Source organism: Macaca mulatta, chromosome 14 (assembly GCF_049350105.2).
Source record: "Macaca mulatta isolate MMU2019108-1 chromosome 14, T2T-MMU8v2.0, whole genome shotgun sequence".
Classification (NCBI taxonomy): Eukaryota; Metazoa; Chordata; class Mammalia; order Primates; family Cercopithecidae; genus Macaca; species Macaca mulatta.
This window is the reverse complement of record NC_133419.1, coordinates 14,327,683-14,344,486: the sequence shown is the minus strand read 5'-3', so window position 1 is coordinate 14,344,486 and position 16,804 is coordinate 14,327,683. Positions and strand designations below refer to the sequence as shown.

General features: G+C 39.9%; 1 protein-coding gene across 1 annotated transcript; it reads left to right on the top strand.

The window, feature by feature from the left end:
- Positions 1-2,641: 2,641 nt before the first annotated feature.
- Positions 2,642-3,687, top strand: OR4D6 (olfactory receptor family 4 subfamily D member 6). Its single transcript, NM_001193885.2, is given in 1 exon segment — positions 2,642-3,687. A coding segment is annotated over 1 exon segment (945 nt). The 5' UTR covers positions 2,642-2,656; the 3' UTR covers positions 3,602-3,687.
- The last annotated feature ends 13,117 nt before the right edge of the window (positions 3,688-16,804 follow it).

Genomic DNA, 16,804 nt, shown 5'->3' with positions numbered 1-16,804 from the left:
GTATACCTTAAATATGTGCAATTTTTAAAAGATTGTAAAAAGTTTTTTAATTAAAAATAAATAAACAAAAATGAAAGCGGCAACTCACTTCCACAGGAATGAAATTATTCTAATGGTGGAAACATCAGGGATCTAACAAGATAACAAGATTTTTGTTTAAGAGGACTTCTGTATGTTCTAACCCCACAAACTAAACTATAAAATACACTCAACTGTAAGAGAACTGAAATAAGAAAAATTAAGAACTATGTTGCTTATGGAACACTTTCTTTTGCTTTTATTTCAGGGAAAGTGCTCTATCCTTTGTTCATCTGGTATACTGTTTTCTTTCTTATCCTATATTTTTTCAGACATAATTATGTTTTTTCAAATGCCAATTGCCTACTTTTTATTGTTGAATTAGATTTTGGTCATCTCAATTTTTTTTTTTTTTTTTTTTTTGAGGCAAAGTCTCACTCTGTCGCCCAGGTTGGAGTGCAGTGGTGCAACCTTGGCTCACTGCATGCTTTGCTTCCTGGGTTCACGCCATTCTCCTGCCTCAGCCTCCCGAGTAGCTGGGACTACAGGCGCCCACCACCATGCCTGGCTAATTTTTTGTATTTTTAGTACAGACGGGGTTTCACTGTGTTAGGATGGTCTCAATCTCCTGACCTCGTGATCCGCCCACCTCAGCCTCCCCAAGTGCTGGGATTACAGGCGTGAGCCAGTGTGCCCGGCTCCTTAAATTTTTAAAAATTATCTAGAATATGAGTCCTTGGGACATACAGATATTCTTTGTTTCACAGGCCTGCTGTATCAAATGGTTTGGGGGCGGGGTTATTGTTTTGTAGAGACAGGAACTTGCTCTGTCACCAGGGCTGGAGTACAATGGCACAATCATAGCACACTGCAGCCTTGAATTCCTGGGCTCAAGCGATCCCCCTACTTCAGCCTCCTGAGTAGCTCAGGTGCATACCACCATGCCTGGCTAATTTATTTTTTTTAATTTGTTGTTGTTGATAAGATGGGGTCTCACTGTTGCCCTGGCTGGTCTCAAACTCCTGATCTCAAGCAATCTGCCCGCCTCGACCTCCCAAAGTGCTGGGATTACAGGCATTAGCCACGGCACCTGGTTCACACAGATATTCTTACCAAAAGAAGTTTGTCCTCACATGACTGAATATCTGATTTGGGGAAAAGCAATATTAATATAGTAAATTGCTATTATATAGCAATAGTAGAATATCCCTAGAATTTGAGTCAATAAACCTGGTTACAGCTCTCTATCTTTCACCAATTCAAACTCTGATTCTGAAAAAAAAAAAATGTCCTTCTCTAGTCACTCCTGAAGTAAGAAGCATTAGACTAATTTATCTCTGAAGTCCTGTGATGCTCTAATGATCAGTTTTTCTGTGATACTAAAACATGCCCTTAACAATGATTGTAGCTCTATACTCTACCAAGAGCCCTGTGCGTCAATAGCAAGGTCCAGGCTTCCCAGAGTGCAAAAGAGGAGTAATTATGAGGGCCTGACTCTTCTCTTTTTATAAGGGATGAGATGAGGAATAGGTAGACAGGCTACTTAATAAACTGTTTAAGCCTTACATACACACTAGAATTCTCGTAAGCCAAAGTAAGCCCCAGACTCTTTGATTTCTCAGAGTGGTACAGTGGAAAAATCCCTGGAGACTGTTATGTTAAAGAAAAATTATTCACCAGACAATTATTAAAGACAGGAATATAGATTTCATTTAAAACTCTTGCAATAGAAGAAAAAGATTGAACTCAACTTAAAATATAGCAAAGACAAGTGAAGATTTATAAGCAATGAGCAGAGTGAGGGAGGTCAGTGGATTGGAAATTACTAAGAAGTGATATCAAAGGTAGGGTGGTTCTTGCTAAACTAGCATAAAAGAATTCTTGCTAAAGACTGGCCAAGGACTTAGACACAAGGACTTAGATATCGAGGGTGAGGGATGAGATTAAAAATAATAAATACATAAAAGGGTAACGGGTGAGGAATTTGATTAGATTTCAAGGGTGGGAAATTCCCATTAAACTGACTTGGCAAGATTCCTGTTAAAACTGGGCTCAGCAAAGACAGACACAAGATTGAGTCATAGTCAAGAAAAGGGCTCAGAGGAGCCTAAGCAACATTTGTTCAAGGAGGGAATCTTTCTCAAGTCAGGAGAATGATTTGGATTTGAATCCTCGATTTACAATTCACTAATTTTGCAACTATGCAGATGTGAGTAAGTCATTCACTGCTCTAAAGCTTCAGTTTCCCCATATATAAAATGTAGATAGTCGTTCTAAAGACTCTTCAGAAACTTCATGAGAATCGAAATCAAGATGAGCTATTGCAGGTGAAAGCCCTTGGTAAAGCATAGGCGAATGGCCACAGTCCATCCATCTCTCTCTGGTCAGAGTGAGGATAGAGACATGTGATGGTTTTTCCCTGTCAACCCAGGATATTTACAATAAGAAAGAAGAACCGTATGAAAGAAGAATTTCCAGACCACAAAGGGAAGGCTAGCCCAGTTTTTCTGTGTAGTCATGATGACCTCGATGCTTGAGAGCAGTATGTGATCAATGATTTTGCCACCTCATGTCACCATAATCCAAGTTCTAATATATCTTCGCCCAGGGTAGGACGTGGAAGACAGTCATCCCCGTCATGGACCAGATCAACCACACTAATGTAAAGGAGTTTTTCTTCCTGGAACTTACTCGTTCCCAAGAGCTGGAGTTTTTCTTGTTTGTGGTCTTCTTTGCTGTGTATGTAGCAACCGTCCTGGGAAATGCACTCATTGTGGTCACTGTCACCTGTGAGTCCCGCCTGCACACTCCTATGTACTTTCTCCTGCGGAACAAATCAGTCCTGGACATCATTTTTTCATCTATCACCGTCCCCAAGTTCCTGGTGGATCTTTTATCAGAGAGGAAAACCATCTCCTACAATGGCTGCATGGCACAGATCTTTTTCTTCCACTTTGCTGGTGGGGCAGATATATTTTTCCTCTCTGTGATGGCCTACGACAGATACCTTGCAATCGCCAAGCCCCTGCACTATGTGAACATGATGAGGAAAGAGGTGTGGGTGGCCTTGGTGGTGGCATCTTGGGTGGGTGGTGGTTTGCATTCAATCTTCCAGGTATTTCTGATGCTTCCACTCCCCTTCTGTGGCCCCAACACGCTGGATGCCTTCTACTGTGATGTGCCCCAGGTGGTAAAACTGGCCTGCACTGACACCTTTGCTTTGGAGCTTCTCATGATCTCTAACAATGGACTGGTGACCCTGCTCTCATTCCTGCTGCTCCTGGGCTCCTACACGGTCATTCTGGTGATGCTGAGATCCCACTCTGGGAAGGGGTGGAACAAGGCCCTCTCCACGTGCACTTCCCACATCCTGGTGGTGACTCTTCACTTCGTGCCTTGCGTTTACATCTACTGCCGGCCCTTCATGACACTGCCCATGGACACAACCGTATCCATTAATAACACGATCATTACCCCCATGCTGAACCCCTTAATCTATTCCCTGAGTAATCAAGAGATGAAGTCAGCCATGCAGAGGCTGCAGAGGAGACTTGGGCCTTCCGAGAGCAGAAAATGGGGGTGAGCAGTCAGATGGAGAGTGGAAGTCCATCTGATCTAGTTTTCTCAAAATGCTAACCTAAGAGTAACAGGTAGCTAGCTCTTCTTCCACCACTTCATTGTATATCTTCATAGCCACTCGATTCTATTAGCGAGAGTATACAAACAAAAAGAAGAAATGAGATTAAACAATGTGAGCTATCGAGTTTGTGGACTCAGGAGAAGAAGGGGGTATAAGGTTGAAAGCAATACCCTAAATGCTTTTTGGTGTTATCTGTGACTCATACCAACACTTATCTCACTTTTAGCACCCGTAATACGGAAATATCATTACTTGCTCACAAGGTTGTCAAAAGAACGAAATGTGATCAATGCAGTGAGGATGATAGTTGTGAAGGTTAGTACTGCTCCTGGCATTAATCAGGTATTCAATCAACTTTCCCTGTTACCTATCCCTCTCTTCCTAAATGTGCATATATGCAGAATATAGACACATTTATTTCATATATGCTTTCTGTGGTGACTCTGCTATATCCAGTCAATTATTAAAATCACTTGATTTTATATTTTAAGTACAGAATTTTAAGTATATTTCACCAATTAGTGAAAATGGGAGGAATATTTTAAATTGTAAGTCAAATATGTACATGGACAAATTTATACATGGACCAAGTATTTCCTGTTCTCAGGTCTAGTCTACTGATTTACGAACTGAAATTAAAAAGATGCTTGTACAGTTTGGGTACGTGTATGCGCAGAGACAATTTCTTTATGTTAACCTGAACTTCCTTTTCTTCTTTATACACTCTTTACATTTCACCCTCGGGGATTTTGTGACTGGAATAAAACCATAGTTTTTGTTTATGTATGGGTAGGCAATTCAAGACAAATCATGGTGGTTCAAGAAAACAAAACCTGTCTAATAAATACATTTTATGCCTTCATGGCCCATGGCCCACTTTTTGTTCCAGGAGAGAAAAGAAACACATTGTATTCAGGGTCATTTGGGAATAGCCACTGGGTCTGTGTTAGAATCCACCTGTCTCTCAAGGGAAGGATTCCAAGAGAGTAGATATGTAAAGACAATGAATCCTCCTTCTTCCTCTATACTCATCTCAAATCCACCCTTCGGCCTTCAACAGTCATTCAAAAATTATCCAAGAGAAGTAAGGAAGCTCAAGAAATTGCAACACATTGAAAAAAGTTTTGCAAGGTACCGAAATGTTATAATGCATTAATATTTGGCCACGAAGATCCTAGTAGTTGGCATACATCTGTGATCCTCCCTGAGTCCTACAAGACCGAGATAATGAGCCAAGACCCTGCATCAGCTCACCGTGCAGGCCCAAGGGCCTAGAGTCGCAGCTACTCATGGCAGGAGGATCATTTGAACCCAGGAGTTGGAGACCAGCTTGGACAACACAGCAGGACCTTGTTTCCACACACACAAAAAAAATTATTAGCCCCCTCAGGGAGCTTTATTAGCTGTTTTTCCTAATTGCTCCTTTATGAGGAAATTCAATACCAAAAATATACTGTATATATTTATGTGTACTGAGGCCTTTTGAAGGGCCATACCTCACTGTAATAAGTAAGTTTTGTTGCTCCCCTGAGAATGAATTGTCTCTTTGGACATGTCAGGCTCTCATTGAGTATGAATGATTATATGACATTAGATGTTTCCAGAGACCAATATTTCCCCAAAACTCAGAGAATCACAGAAGAGGTAGATTCATGTCCATGCGTTCCGGGGCCTTGAAAGATTTTGGAAAGCAGAGAAACATGGGCATCCTTGTGCGTGTCTGTATGTGTGTGTGTGTGTGTGTGCATATGTGTGGATTTGCTTGCAGTAATAACTTGGAAACTGTTTAATAACTCCCTCTGGAACTCTGACACTACCAGAAGGATGCCCATTCTATTTCCACACTCACATCCAATAAAATTTCCTTTGCTAATTCTCATATTAGGCCTGAGCCTGAGACATTAGTGCACATAGCAAGGACATTTTGAGCCAAGGAGAAGAGCCAACAATGATGTAACTCTCTTAGTCGGCTCTTTCCAACATGAAGGCTGAAGAGAAGACATTGAAATCTGGTATGATTTATTTTCAGAAGGACTTTACCTTCAAGCGCTATATTTCCCCACGGTTGTATATGCTGAGGCCCAGCTACCCAGTCTCAGATGGTGTAAATTCATATTTGGACACTGAAGGATTTAGGTAAGAATATTGAACTGTCAGAGTGTGAGATATTATGGATTATGCATGAATATGATGAGCATGAAAAACGCATCAAGTATATAAGATATGGCAAAAATAGTTGAAAACTTTAGCAACAGGAAACCAAAAAAAATGGATGTTAAATATTGGGAAATAAGTAATATTTTCATAAAAAGGAACCACAGCAATAAGGTCAGCATAATAAAAGAGAAGGCAGTTTGTATTTGATGGAAAGAATAGACCAGGCGGTGGCTCACACCTGTGATCCTTTGGGAACCTGAGATGAGCAGATGGCCTGAATTCAGTTGAGTGTTCAAGACCAGCCTGGCCAACATAGTGAAATCCCATCTCTACTAAAAACACAAAAAATTAGCCAAGCGTGGTGGTGCACCCCTGTAGTCCCAGCTACTCAGGAGGCTGAGGCATGAGAATTGCTTGAACCTGGGAGCCTGAGATTGCAATGAGCAGAGATCACACCACTGAACTCCAGCCTGGGCAGCAGAATGAGACTCTGTCTCCAAAAATAAAAGTAAAATAAAATGAAATAAGAAAAAGAAAGGAGCAGATTTTGTTTCAGTTTAGGGTTTGCCCATGAGGATCATGAAGCTCTTTCTACAAAATAGGTGCTTACTTACAAAGACATGACCTTAACCTCAAATTCCCTTAACAACTGTGAAGGTTTCAAAGGCAGCTCCATATGCATACTTTGCCCATGGCTCATTGGGTGTCGTTTCTCTTTGATTCGGAGACAGCCTTATTCCCAAACCCATTCACCCAGTGCTGAAGACTTGGCTCCGCTCAGTCAATTCACACATGTTCACTGAAACAAAACTAAGCAAGCTGATTCAAAGAGAAGCTGTCCTTTCACAGAATAGCATTTTACATTTTGCAAATGTCTTCATGAATAACCTTTCATGTTAGGCAGGATTCAGTTTTAGCTATTGCAAGAACAGAAGTCCAAACACAACATGTTCTTACTCAAAGGTGGGAATTGAACAATGAGAACACTTGGACACAGGAAGGGGAACATGACACACCGGGGCCTGTCATGGGGTGGGGGGATGGGGGAGGGATAGCATTAGGAGATATACCTAATGTAAATGATGAGCTAATGGGTGCAGCACACCAACATGGCACATGTATACATATGTAACAAACCTGCACGTTGTGCACGTGTACCCTAGAACTTAAAGTATAATAAAAAATAAATTAATTAATTTTAAAAAAGATTCGGTTTTAGGAGAAACAGAAAGGAACCAAGTTAACTAAATGCCTACTATTGAATGACGGGTATTTTACAAACACTACTTCATTTACTCCTTATGCTACCTAACAAAGTGTTATGCTTCCCAGTTTCCAGAGGAGTAAACTAAAGAAAACTAAAAGACTTGCCAAGGTAACAAAGTAGGAAGAGACAGAATTCCAACCCCGGCATGCCCTACTCCAAAGCTCTTAACATTATCCCACACTGCATTGTCATAGACCCCTGCGGCATTTCACCACTGAGGATCTGAGGCACAAGAGGCAAAGTTGTTTTCTCAAACTCACAGAACCTTTTCATAGCCTGGCTCAGAACATGAATCTCTACCTAGCATCCCTGAAACCAAGTCAAAGATATGAGCAACATAGGCTGGGCACAGCGGCTCACACCTGTAATCCCAGCACTTTGGGAGGCCAAGGTGGGAGGATCACCTGAAGTCAGGAGTTTGAGACCAGCCTGGCCAACATGGTGAAACTCCATCTCTACTAAAAATACAAAAATTAGCCGGGTGTGGTGGCGTGCACCTGTAACCTTGGGTACTCGGGAGGATGAGGCAGGAGAATTGCTTGAACCCGGGAGGCGGAGGTTGCAGTGAGCTGAGATCGCGCCATTGCCCTCCGGCCTGGGTGACAAGAGTGAAACTCTGTCTCAAAAAAAAAAATGAGCAACATAGCTTATTAGCCTGTGTTTGTCAAGATCCTTCTCACTCAGACTCAAAGGCCAAGGACATATAAGTCACGATGTGCGTTTATCAACTAGATTTATTCATTAAAACAAAAAATATTAATAAGCACCTAACATGTGCCCCAGACTAGGTGAGGCTTTAACAACATTAGGGTGAATGAAACATTGAGCAGACAGGATGAACTTGAGACTTAATAGGAAAATTATACTGAATTATGGAGAGACAGGCATATAAGAAATTAGATGCTATAAACCATGATAGGTGTCAGGGCAGAGAATGGCGGAGACACAAAGGAGGGACCTGGGTGAGGGGAGTTAGGAACATGTGCTCAAAAGAGTATACCATGAACCTGAATGTGGAAAGACCAGGATTGGTCAAGGCAGATAGTTGGGATATTCTGAGAATGAGAAGGACATGGTAGGCAGAGGAATGTAGACCCAAAAGCACAGGTAAACAACAATTTGCATAATATTTGAGCCACTGAAACCAGAATCAAAAGAAACAAGGCACCAGATAATATCCAAGACGAAGAAAAGTCTTGGATGTAAAAAAAAAAAAAAAAAAAGGAGTTTGGGGGCTTTTTTGGTGCTTGTTTTGTTTTGTTTTGTTTTTTTGAGACAGAGTCTCACTCTGTCACCCAGGCTGCAGTGCTGTGGTGCGATCTCAACTCACTGCAACCTCCACCTCCCTGGTTCAAGCAATTCTCCTGCCTCAGCCTCCTGAGTAGCTGGGATTGTAGGTGTGCACCGCCATGCCCAGCAAATTTTCGTATTTTTAGTAGAGACTGGGTTTCACCAAGTTGACCAGGCTGGTCTCGAACTCCTGACCTCAAGTGATCTGCCCACCTAGGCCACTACGCCTGATCCAAAAAAAAGGAGTTTAAACTTTATTTTTCAGGCAATAGGGCACCATTTAAAAAATTAAACAAAGAAATAACATGGTCTCATTTAGGATATAAAGACATTTCTGGAAACAACAAAGAGAATGAGGTAAGAGGAATGTAGAACAAAGAAAAGGAGACCAGTTAGGGAATTCCTGCAATAATCTAACAATAGATGAGAGGCTTTAACTGAGGATGGAGAAGAGAGAACAAGAGAAGTAAAGAAAGTGGAATCCTAAGAGAGCTAACTTTGCACAATGTCCTGGTGCCTTTCCAAGTGGGTAGCTCAGTATATGTCATTGGGATGAAATGCCGTCCCCATTAGTACATGCTGTGGTGTTCACTGTGCCCACGTGGAAGAAATAGACTCAGGAAACAAAGGGTCACATTCTCTGGAGCATGTGAGAGGCAACGCGTGTTTTGGGTTTGTTTATCCACACGATTTTTTAAGGTTATCACCCTTCCAAAGCTTGTTTTTCCACAGCCAGAGCACGATGCCTCCCAGCTGTGCACTGAACTGGGGACCTTCTAGCTGTAATATGGTGCCAGATGACTCACGCAGATGCTTACACTGAGTATGGCTACTTTCCCCTGAGTTAACTTTTGTATGCTGCCACCATCATAAATTTTATAAATTATTGAAATTATGGTGTCAGACTCCAGAAAAATATATATATATTGAAGTGTCGTGAATGGAAAATGTACTGGGCTGAAAGTGAAAAACTGACTTCACCACTACCTTGCTGTGTGGTCTCTTACATGTCACTTGAGGCTAACAGGAAATTTATTTTTCTTTAATTGATCCAAAACCAAAAAAAGGTTACTGGTTCTTTGAAAAGATAAATAAAATTGATAGACCATTAGCAAGATTAACCAAGAAAAGAAGAGAGAAAATCCAAATAACCTCACTAAGAAACGAAACAGGAGATATTACAACTGACACAACCAAAATACGAAAGATCATTCAAGGCTACTATGAACACCTTTATGCACATAAACTAGAAAAACTAGAAGAGAAGGGTAAATTCCTGGAAAAATACAACCCCCTAGCTTAAATCAGGAAGAATTAGATACCCTGAACAGACCAATACCAGTAACAAGCAGCAAGATTGAAATGGTAATTTTAAAATTACCAACAAAAAAAGTCCAGGACCAGACAGATTCGCAACTTAATTCTACGAGGCATTCAAAGAAGAATTGGTACCAATCCTTTTGACAGTATTCCACAAGATAGAGAAAGAAGGAACCCTCCCTACCTCATTCTATGAAGCCAGCATCACCCTAATACCAAAACCAGGAACGGACACAACCAAAAAAGAAAACTACAGACTGATATCCTTGATGAATATAGATACTAAAATCCTTAACAAAATACTAGCTAACCGAATCCAACAACATATCAAAAAGATAATCCACCATGATCAAGTGGATTTCATACCAGGGATGCAGGGATGGTTTAACATACACAGTTCAATAAATGTGATACACCACATAAACAGAATTAAAAACAAAAACCACATGATCATCTCAACAGATACAGAAAAAAACATTTCACAAAATCCAGCATCCCTTTCTGATTAAAACTCTCAGCAAAGTCAGCATATGAGGGACATACCTTAATGTAATAATAGCCATCTATGACCAAACCACAGCCAACATAATACTGAACGGGGAAAAGTTGAAAGCATTCCCTCTGAGAACTGGAACAAGACAAGGATGCCCACTCTCACCGCTCCTCTTCAACATAGTACTGGAAGTCCTAGCCAGAGCAATCAGACAAGAGAAAGAAATAAAGGGCATCCAAATCAGTAAAGAGGAAGTCAAACTTTCACTGTTTGCTGACAATATGATCTTTTACCTTGAAAACCCTAAAGACTCCTCCAGAAACTCCTAGAACTGATAAAAGAAACAGCAAAGTTTACGGATATAAGATTAATGTACACAAATCAGTAGCTCTTCTATACAATAGCAATGACCAAGCAGAGAATCAAATCAAGAACTCAACCCCTTTTACAATAGCTACAAAAAAAATAAAATTCTTGGGAATATACTTAGCCAAGGAGTTGAAAGTCCTCTGCAGGCAAAACTACAAAACACTGCTGAAAGAAATCATAGATGACACAAACAATTGGAAACACATCCCATGCTGATGGATGGGTAGAATCAACATAGTGAAAATGACCATATTGCCCAAAGCAATCTACAAATTGAATGCAATCCCCATCAAAATACCACCATCATTCTTCACAAAATTAGAAAAAAAATTCTAAAATTCATATGGAATCAAAAAAGAGCCTGCATACCCAAAGCAAGACAAAGCAAAAAGAACAAAATCTGGAGGCATCACACTACCTGATTTCAAACTACACTATAAGGCCATAGTCACCAAAACAGTGTGGTACTGGTATAAAAATAAGCACATAGACCAGTGGAACAGAGTGGAGAACCCAGAAATAAACCCAAATACAGTTGAATTAATTAATGCAAAAAAACCAAAATTCTAAGTTTCAGCAAGTTATAGACGGCTACAAACTAAATATGTCCACTTCCTGAAAAAAAAAAAAAAGAGGTATTTGTTGGCTCTTTATTGGTAGAGCCAGAGGCCAACAGAGAGAGCAGCACGAAATGCACACATAATAAGCACCCAATTAGTGAAAAAAAACTGATGAATAAAGAAACATGAGTTTTAGCTTTTTAATGGTTTCTTACTGCCTAAAAAATAAAGTTTAAACTCCTTTATTGGGCCAGGCATGGTGGCTCAAGCCTGTAATCCCAGCACTTTAGGAGGCCAAGGCAGGTGGATCACCTGAGGTCAGGAGTTCGAGACCAGCTTGGCCAGCATGGTAAAACCCTGTCTCTACTAAAAATACAAAAAAAAAAAAAAAATTAGCCAGTCATGGTGGCGTGTGCCTATAATCCCTGCTACTTGGGAAGCTGAGGCAGAAGAATCACTTGAACCTGGAAGGCAGAGGTTGCAGTGAGCCAAGGTAATCCCACTGCACTGCAGCCTGGGCGACAAGAGTGAAACGCCATCAAAAAAAAAAGGGAAGGAAGGAAGAAAGGAAAGAAGGAAGGAAGGAAGGAAGGAAGGAAGGAAGGAAGGAAGGAAGGAAGGAAGGAAGGAAGAGTTTTAGTGACAGAAAAACAATAAATAAAATTAATGTACTTCAGAATATATCAAGAAAATTAAAACAAGCTGTAGACTAGGCAGATTTATTTGCAATACGTATTTCTAATAAAGGACTTGTATCCAAAATATATCCTAAAACTCAAATTAAGACAAATTAATATAGGAACAAATTTGAATAAACACAAAATCAAAATAAACTATATGAAAAGTACATTATAAGTGTGCAACATCACTGGTAGTCAGGAAAATAAAAATTAACACCATGGCCAGGTGCAGTGGTTCACGCCTGTAATCCCAACACTTTGGGAGGTCTAGGCAGGCATATCACTTGAGTCCAGGAGTTCAAGACCAGCCTAGGCAATATGGTGAAACCCTGTCTCTACAAAAAAATACAAAATTAGTCGGGCATAGTGGCATGTGCCTGTAGTCCCAGCTGCTTGGGAAGCTGTGTTGGGGGGATCACTTGAGCCAGGGAGTTGGAGGTTGCAGTGAGCCAAAATCATGCCACTGCACTCCAGCCCAAGCGACAGAGTGAGACCCTGTCAGAAAAAAGAAAAACACCACAATGAGATACTACCACATACCCATGAGAATAATGAAAATTCATGATGCTAACAATATCAAATGTTGGGAAGAACATGAAGCAACTGCAACACTGCTGGTAGATCTGTCAATTGCTGCAATCACTTTTCAAAACAGTTGGGCAGTTTCTTATAAAGTTGAACATGCATTACCATATAGTGCCCTAACACCTCCAGGTATTTACCGAAGAGAAATAAAAACCTATGTCCACAAGACTTGAACAAGTATGTTTAGAGTAGATTTATTCATAATAGCCAGAAATGAGAAACAACTCAAATGCCCATCAACAGTCAACTGGACAAATGAATTGTGATATATCTATTCAATGGAATACCATTCACAATAATTAGGGGTAATTAACACATTCAAGAAAACAGATGAATCTCAAAAACTCTTTTTAAAAAGCCAAACACAAAAGAGTTTCTCTATATTATAACTCTATAAAATTGATTTTTTAGAACAGAAATGAAATTTTTTGAATATATATATTTATTTTCTTGACTATTCTACATTAAAAAATTATTTCTGTTCTAATATATATATCTTGTTATATATTCTGTTCTATCTATATATATTGGTGGGAGGTGTATATGTTTCCAATGCTTGTCAGTCTTTTTTTTTTTTTTTTTTTTGAGACGGAGTTTCGCTCTTGTTGCCCAGGCTGTAGTGCAAACTTCAGTCTTTCATACAGCTGCAAGAATGATCCTGTATGATTATGTCAGTGCCCTATTTAAACCCTCCAATTTCACTCAGAATAAAAATAAAATTCTCATAATGGACTACTCATTCTGTATAATCTTGACATCATCTGCTAAGCACTGGTCTTTTTGATGTTCCAAAAACATGGTGCCTCTCTCCTTAATACGCTTGTGTAAAACTCAGTTCCTATCCATTCCCACCTATCTCACTGCCTACCTAGTGGTTTTTATTCTGTTTACCACCAACATACTCTATACATTTGACTGATTTACTTTATTTATTGCCTGGGCTATCCCACTAGAATAGTAGCTCCGTGAGGACAGGATTTGGGTCTGTTTTATTCACTGCTGTACTTTCAGTTCCTTGGTTATAAAATAGACTCTTGAGAAGTAATTGTGGTGTAAACAGGTTTTTACACTTTTCTGTGTATTTGATATAAATCACAGATGCCAGAGAGCTTATATAATCACTAAGTCCCTGTGTCACATGAATGCCATTACTGCATCCTATTCACATATTAATTCTTGTTTCCAGTTAAATTTAAAATCTTAAAGCTCTATTCCCCAGTACTAAAATTCCAAAACAGATTCACATTTGTCTGGATCCAATTCATTATTCTCCTCACCTTCATTGAAAGGCATCAACCACTCTCAGACTCATTGCCCATTTAATACGTCTGAATCAGGAGTCTCCACACATGTGACACAATTCACCATAAAGCTTGTAGGTAAAGTACATTCTTGTTCTTTTTATTAATTGATTCTCTTCCTTTCCTTGTATCTGCTGCTTCTGACTCAAGTCAGACATTGATGACTGAGACAGAAGAGGATGGAGACAAACGTCCATTCAGTCTGCTATTCCAGAACCAGGTTAGTGAGACCCAGAAAAAGGATGATGAAAAAAAAAAAAAAAAACAAGCATTTTCTATCTCAGCATGTATGTTCAGTCTCATGCTGTTCTTTGTAGACTAGTTTAATGTAATGAAACACAAGTTCAAATTCATTGTCATTCTGGAAAGAGTGGAGGTGGATTCTATGGAAAATCAAACCTTTCAACAAATTGAGTTAGGCTAAAATAATTATTGCATTTATGTGAACAGTTTTATTATCTTGCACTGACCCATCTGTCTCCCAATTGAAAGAGTCCACATAAGTAGTGTTGGAAACAGGAAAATGTATATTCCCCAAATATCACTTAAGTTGTGTATGTTTATATGGACATTTATTAAAACAGCATGGTCATACTCAAATGAGATGGACAGTAAGTGTGTGTGTGTGTGTGTGTGTGTGTGTGTGTGTGTGTGTGTGTGTAAAACAAAAAAAGGCATCATGGGGCTATATTTATTCTGAGTTTAATTAGAAACTGGACTGGTAACAAATTACTTGAGGTCCAGTTCTCCCAGGTTTTTGGCAATCTAGTTGGAACCCACAGGTAGATGATGTCCTCTGAGCCTTGCAAGCTGTGAAAATTGGACTCAAAGCCTCTCTGGCATAGCATTTGGCATGTATTAACAAAGTTCTTATTAAACTGTGGTTAAGGAGATAGGTTTCCTCTATTGCCTCTAGAGAATTTGGACACCAACCAAAATGTACCCAGATGTGTCTACGTACACATGGTATGCTTTGGCAACACTTTAATAACTCCCATTGAAACTCCATCACCAACAGCAAAATCAGCCACTTGACTTCTCTGTTGTCCAGTAACATTCTCTTTCCAATTCATAAATTAAGCATAAGCCTCAGAGGTTTGAACATAAGTCAAGGACACAATGGAAGAACTTTTATAGATGTGGTTCTTTGAGTCTGACTTTTCTCTCCAAAAGTGGAGCAAAGACACTGAGATATTTAGCATTGCAAAGGGCTTAACCTTTAGGCAAGATTTTCAAGAATCAATGTCAGTAGTCTTCTGTTATGCACTGTACCTAATAGCATCCAATTTGTAGTTGGAGTTTTGGGATCAAATGAACTAGGTAGAGACAAACTTCTAGGTAGGATTAAGGTTATGCCTAATGAAATTGAGACGTTGTTATTGATTATGTATGACTAATTTTACTTTGAATATTTTCCAGGTATACCAAGTGCTTCCGACTTAATCATCTCAATGACAGAAACAACAAAGGTGGGTGTTAAATATTGGAAAAATTGATATTGTGTTAAGAGAGATGCTGGAAACATGATCCATTTGGTGTGAGAGGAGGCATCATGCCTTCGCTGTGACCCTCTGAATTGCTTATGTGTGAGGCCACCTCAGCCTAAGGTCAATGCAAAAAGGGTTTCCAGCTTGCTTTCTGCCAAATGCTTACCTTCAGAAAGACTTTTTCACATGCTTTCCTAATACAAAGTTTCAACCTATAATGACTGAACTTTGGGAAAATATAAAATATTGTGTCTTCCATCCTGTTTCTATACCTTCCATTTCATACGGTCGTTCTTCACCCAACAAAGGTTCATGCTATATTCCATATGAAAGACAAGATTTACACTAGTGCAGACTTACCTAACGGGTGGTGGTGAGAATTAAATAAATCAAGTTTTTATACCACTTCACATATACAAATGACTCAAACAATGGATTTTGTTACTGCCATAAATGATCATATCTCCTACCATATGTGCTGTGCCACCCAAATCTCTTACAACATATCTCACTTTTTATCATGTATCATGTTCACTTATTTGCATAAATTTTCCATTTCTGTTGGTCTGTAAACACTTTAGAAATGTGGCCCAACTTATTTGTATAATTTGAAGATTATGATAAATGTCCACAGGCTATGTATAAGGTGGCACGAGTAATAACAATTACAAAATTTATTTCAAATGACCAATGACAGCTTATAAACGTAGGCATTATTCTAAAGATGACAATGTCTCTCATTGCTGTGTGATCCCTCCACCCTCTAAGCTTTGATCCAAAGAGGGATAGAGCAGAAGAAAGCGTGACGGTATAGTATCAGCTGCCTCCCAGAAGGGGGTCACTGTCTTTTTCTCACCCCAACACTCAAGCAAGATCCATAACCTTTCATCACCACTTTCCAGAACATGCCACTCCATGTAATACTAGAAGTGCATGGATCAGAGTTGAGGAGTAAAGAAGTCAAAAGGGCCGGGCACGGTGGCTCACGCCTGTAATCCCAGCACTTTGGGATGCCAAGGCGGGCGGATCACGAGGTCAGGAGATCGAGACCATCCTGGCTAACACAATGAAACCCCATCTCTATTCAAAATACAGAAAATTAGCCGGGCGTGGTGGCAGACCCCTGTAGTCCCAGCTACTTGGGAGGCTGAGGCAGGAGAATGATGTGAACCCGGCAGGTGGATCGCGCCACTGCACTCCAGTCTGGGCGACACAGCCAGACTCCGTCTCAAAATAAAAAATAAAAAAAAAAAAAAGAAGGAGAAGTCAAAGGACATTGTCCCTACCCATCATGGATGAACATTTCAGGCTTTCCTATCTTGATTAGGAGAACAAGAAGCTCAGTAGGCTTAAACCATTCATTCACAAACCAAACAATACCTAGGCACCATTGAATGTAATAATAAATCTTTGATTAATGAGGTTTCTGTTACTAATAAAAATCTCCTTCCATTCCACACTTCCTCCCTCTGTGCCAACCACACTGCATTTTCCATTGTTCTCTGTACAAGCATATCCTCTTCACCACTGACTGACATTTTACAGGCTGTTTCCTTTGCATGATACATCTTGCTTTTGTTTGCTGGAAATTCATCTAAATTGAAGGAAAACTTCCCCTCCTCTAGGAAGGCTTGCCG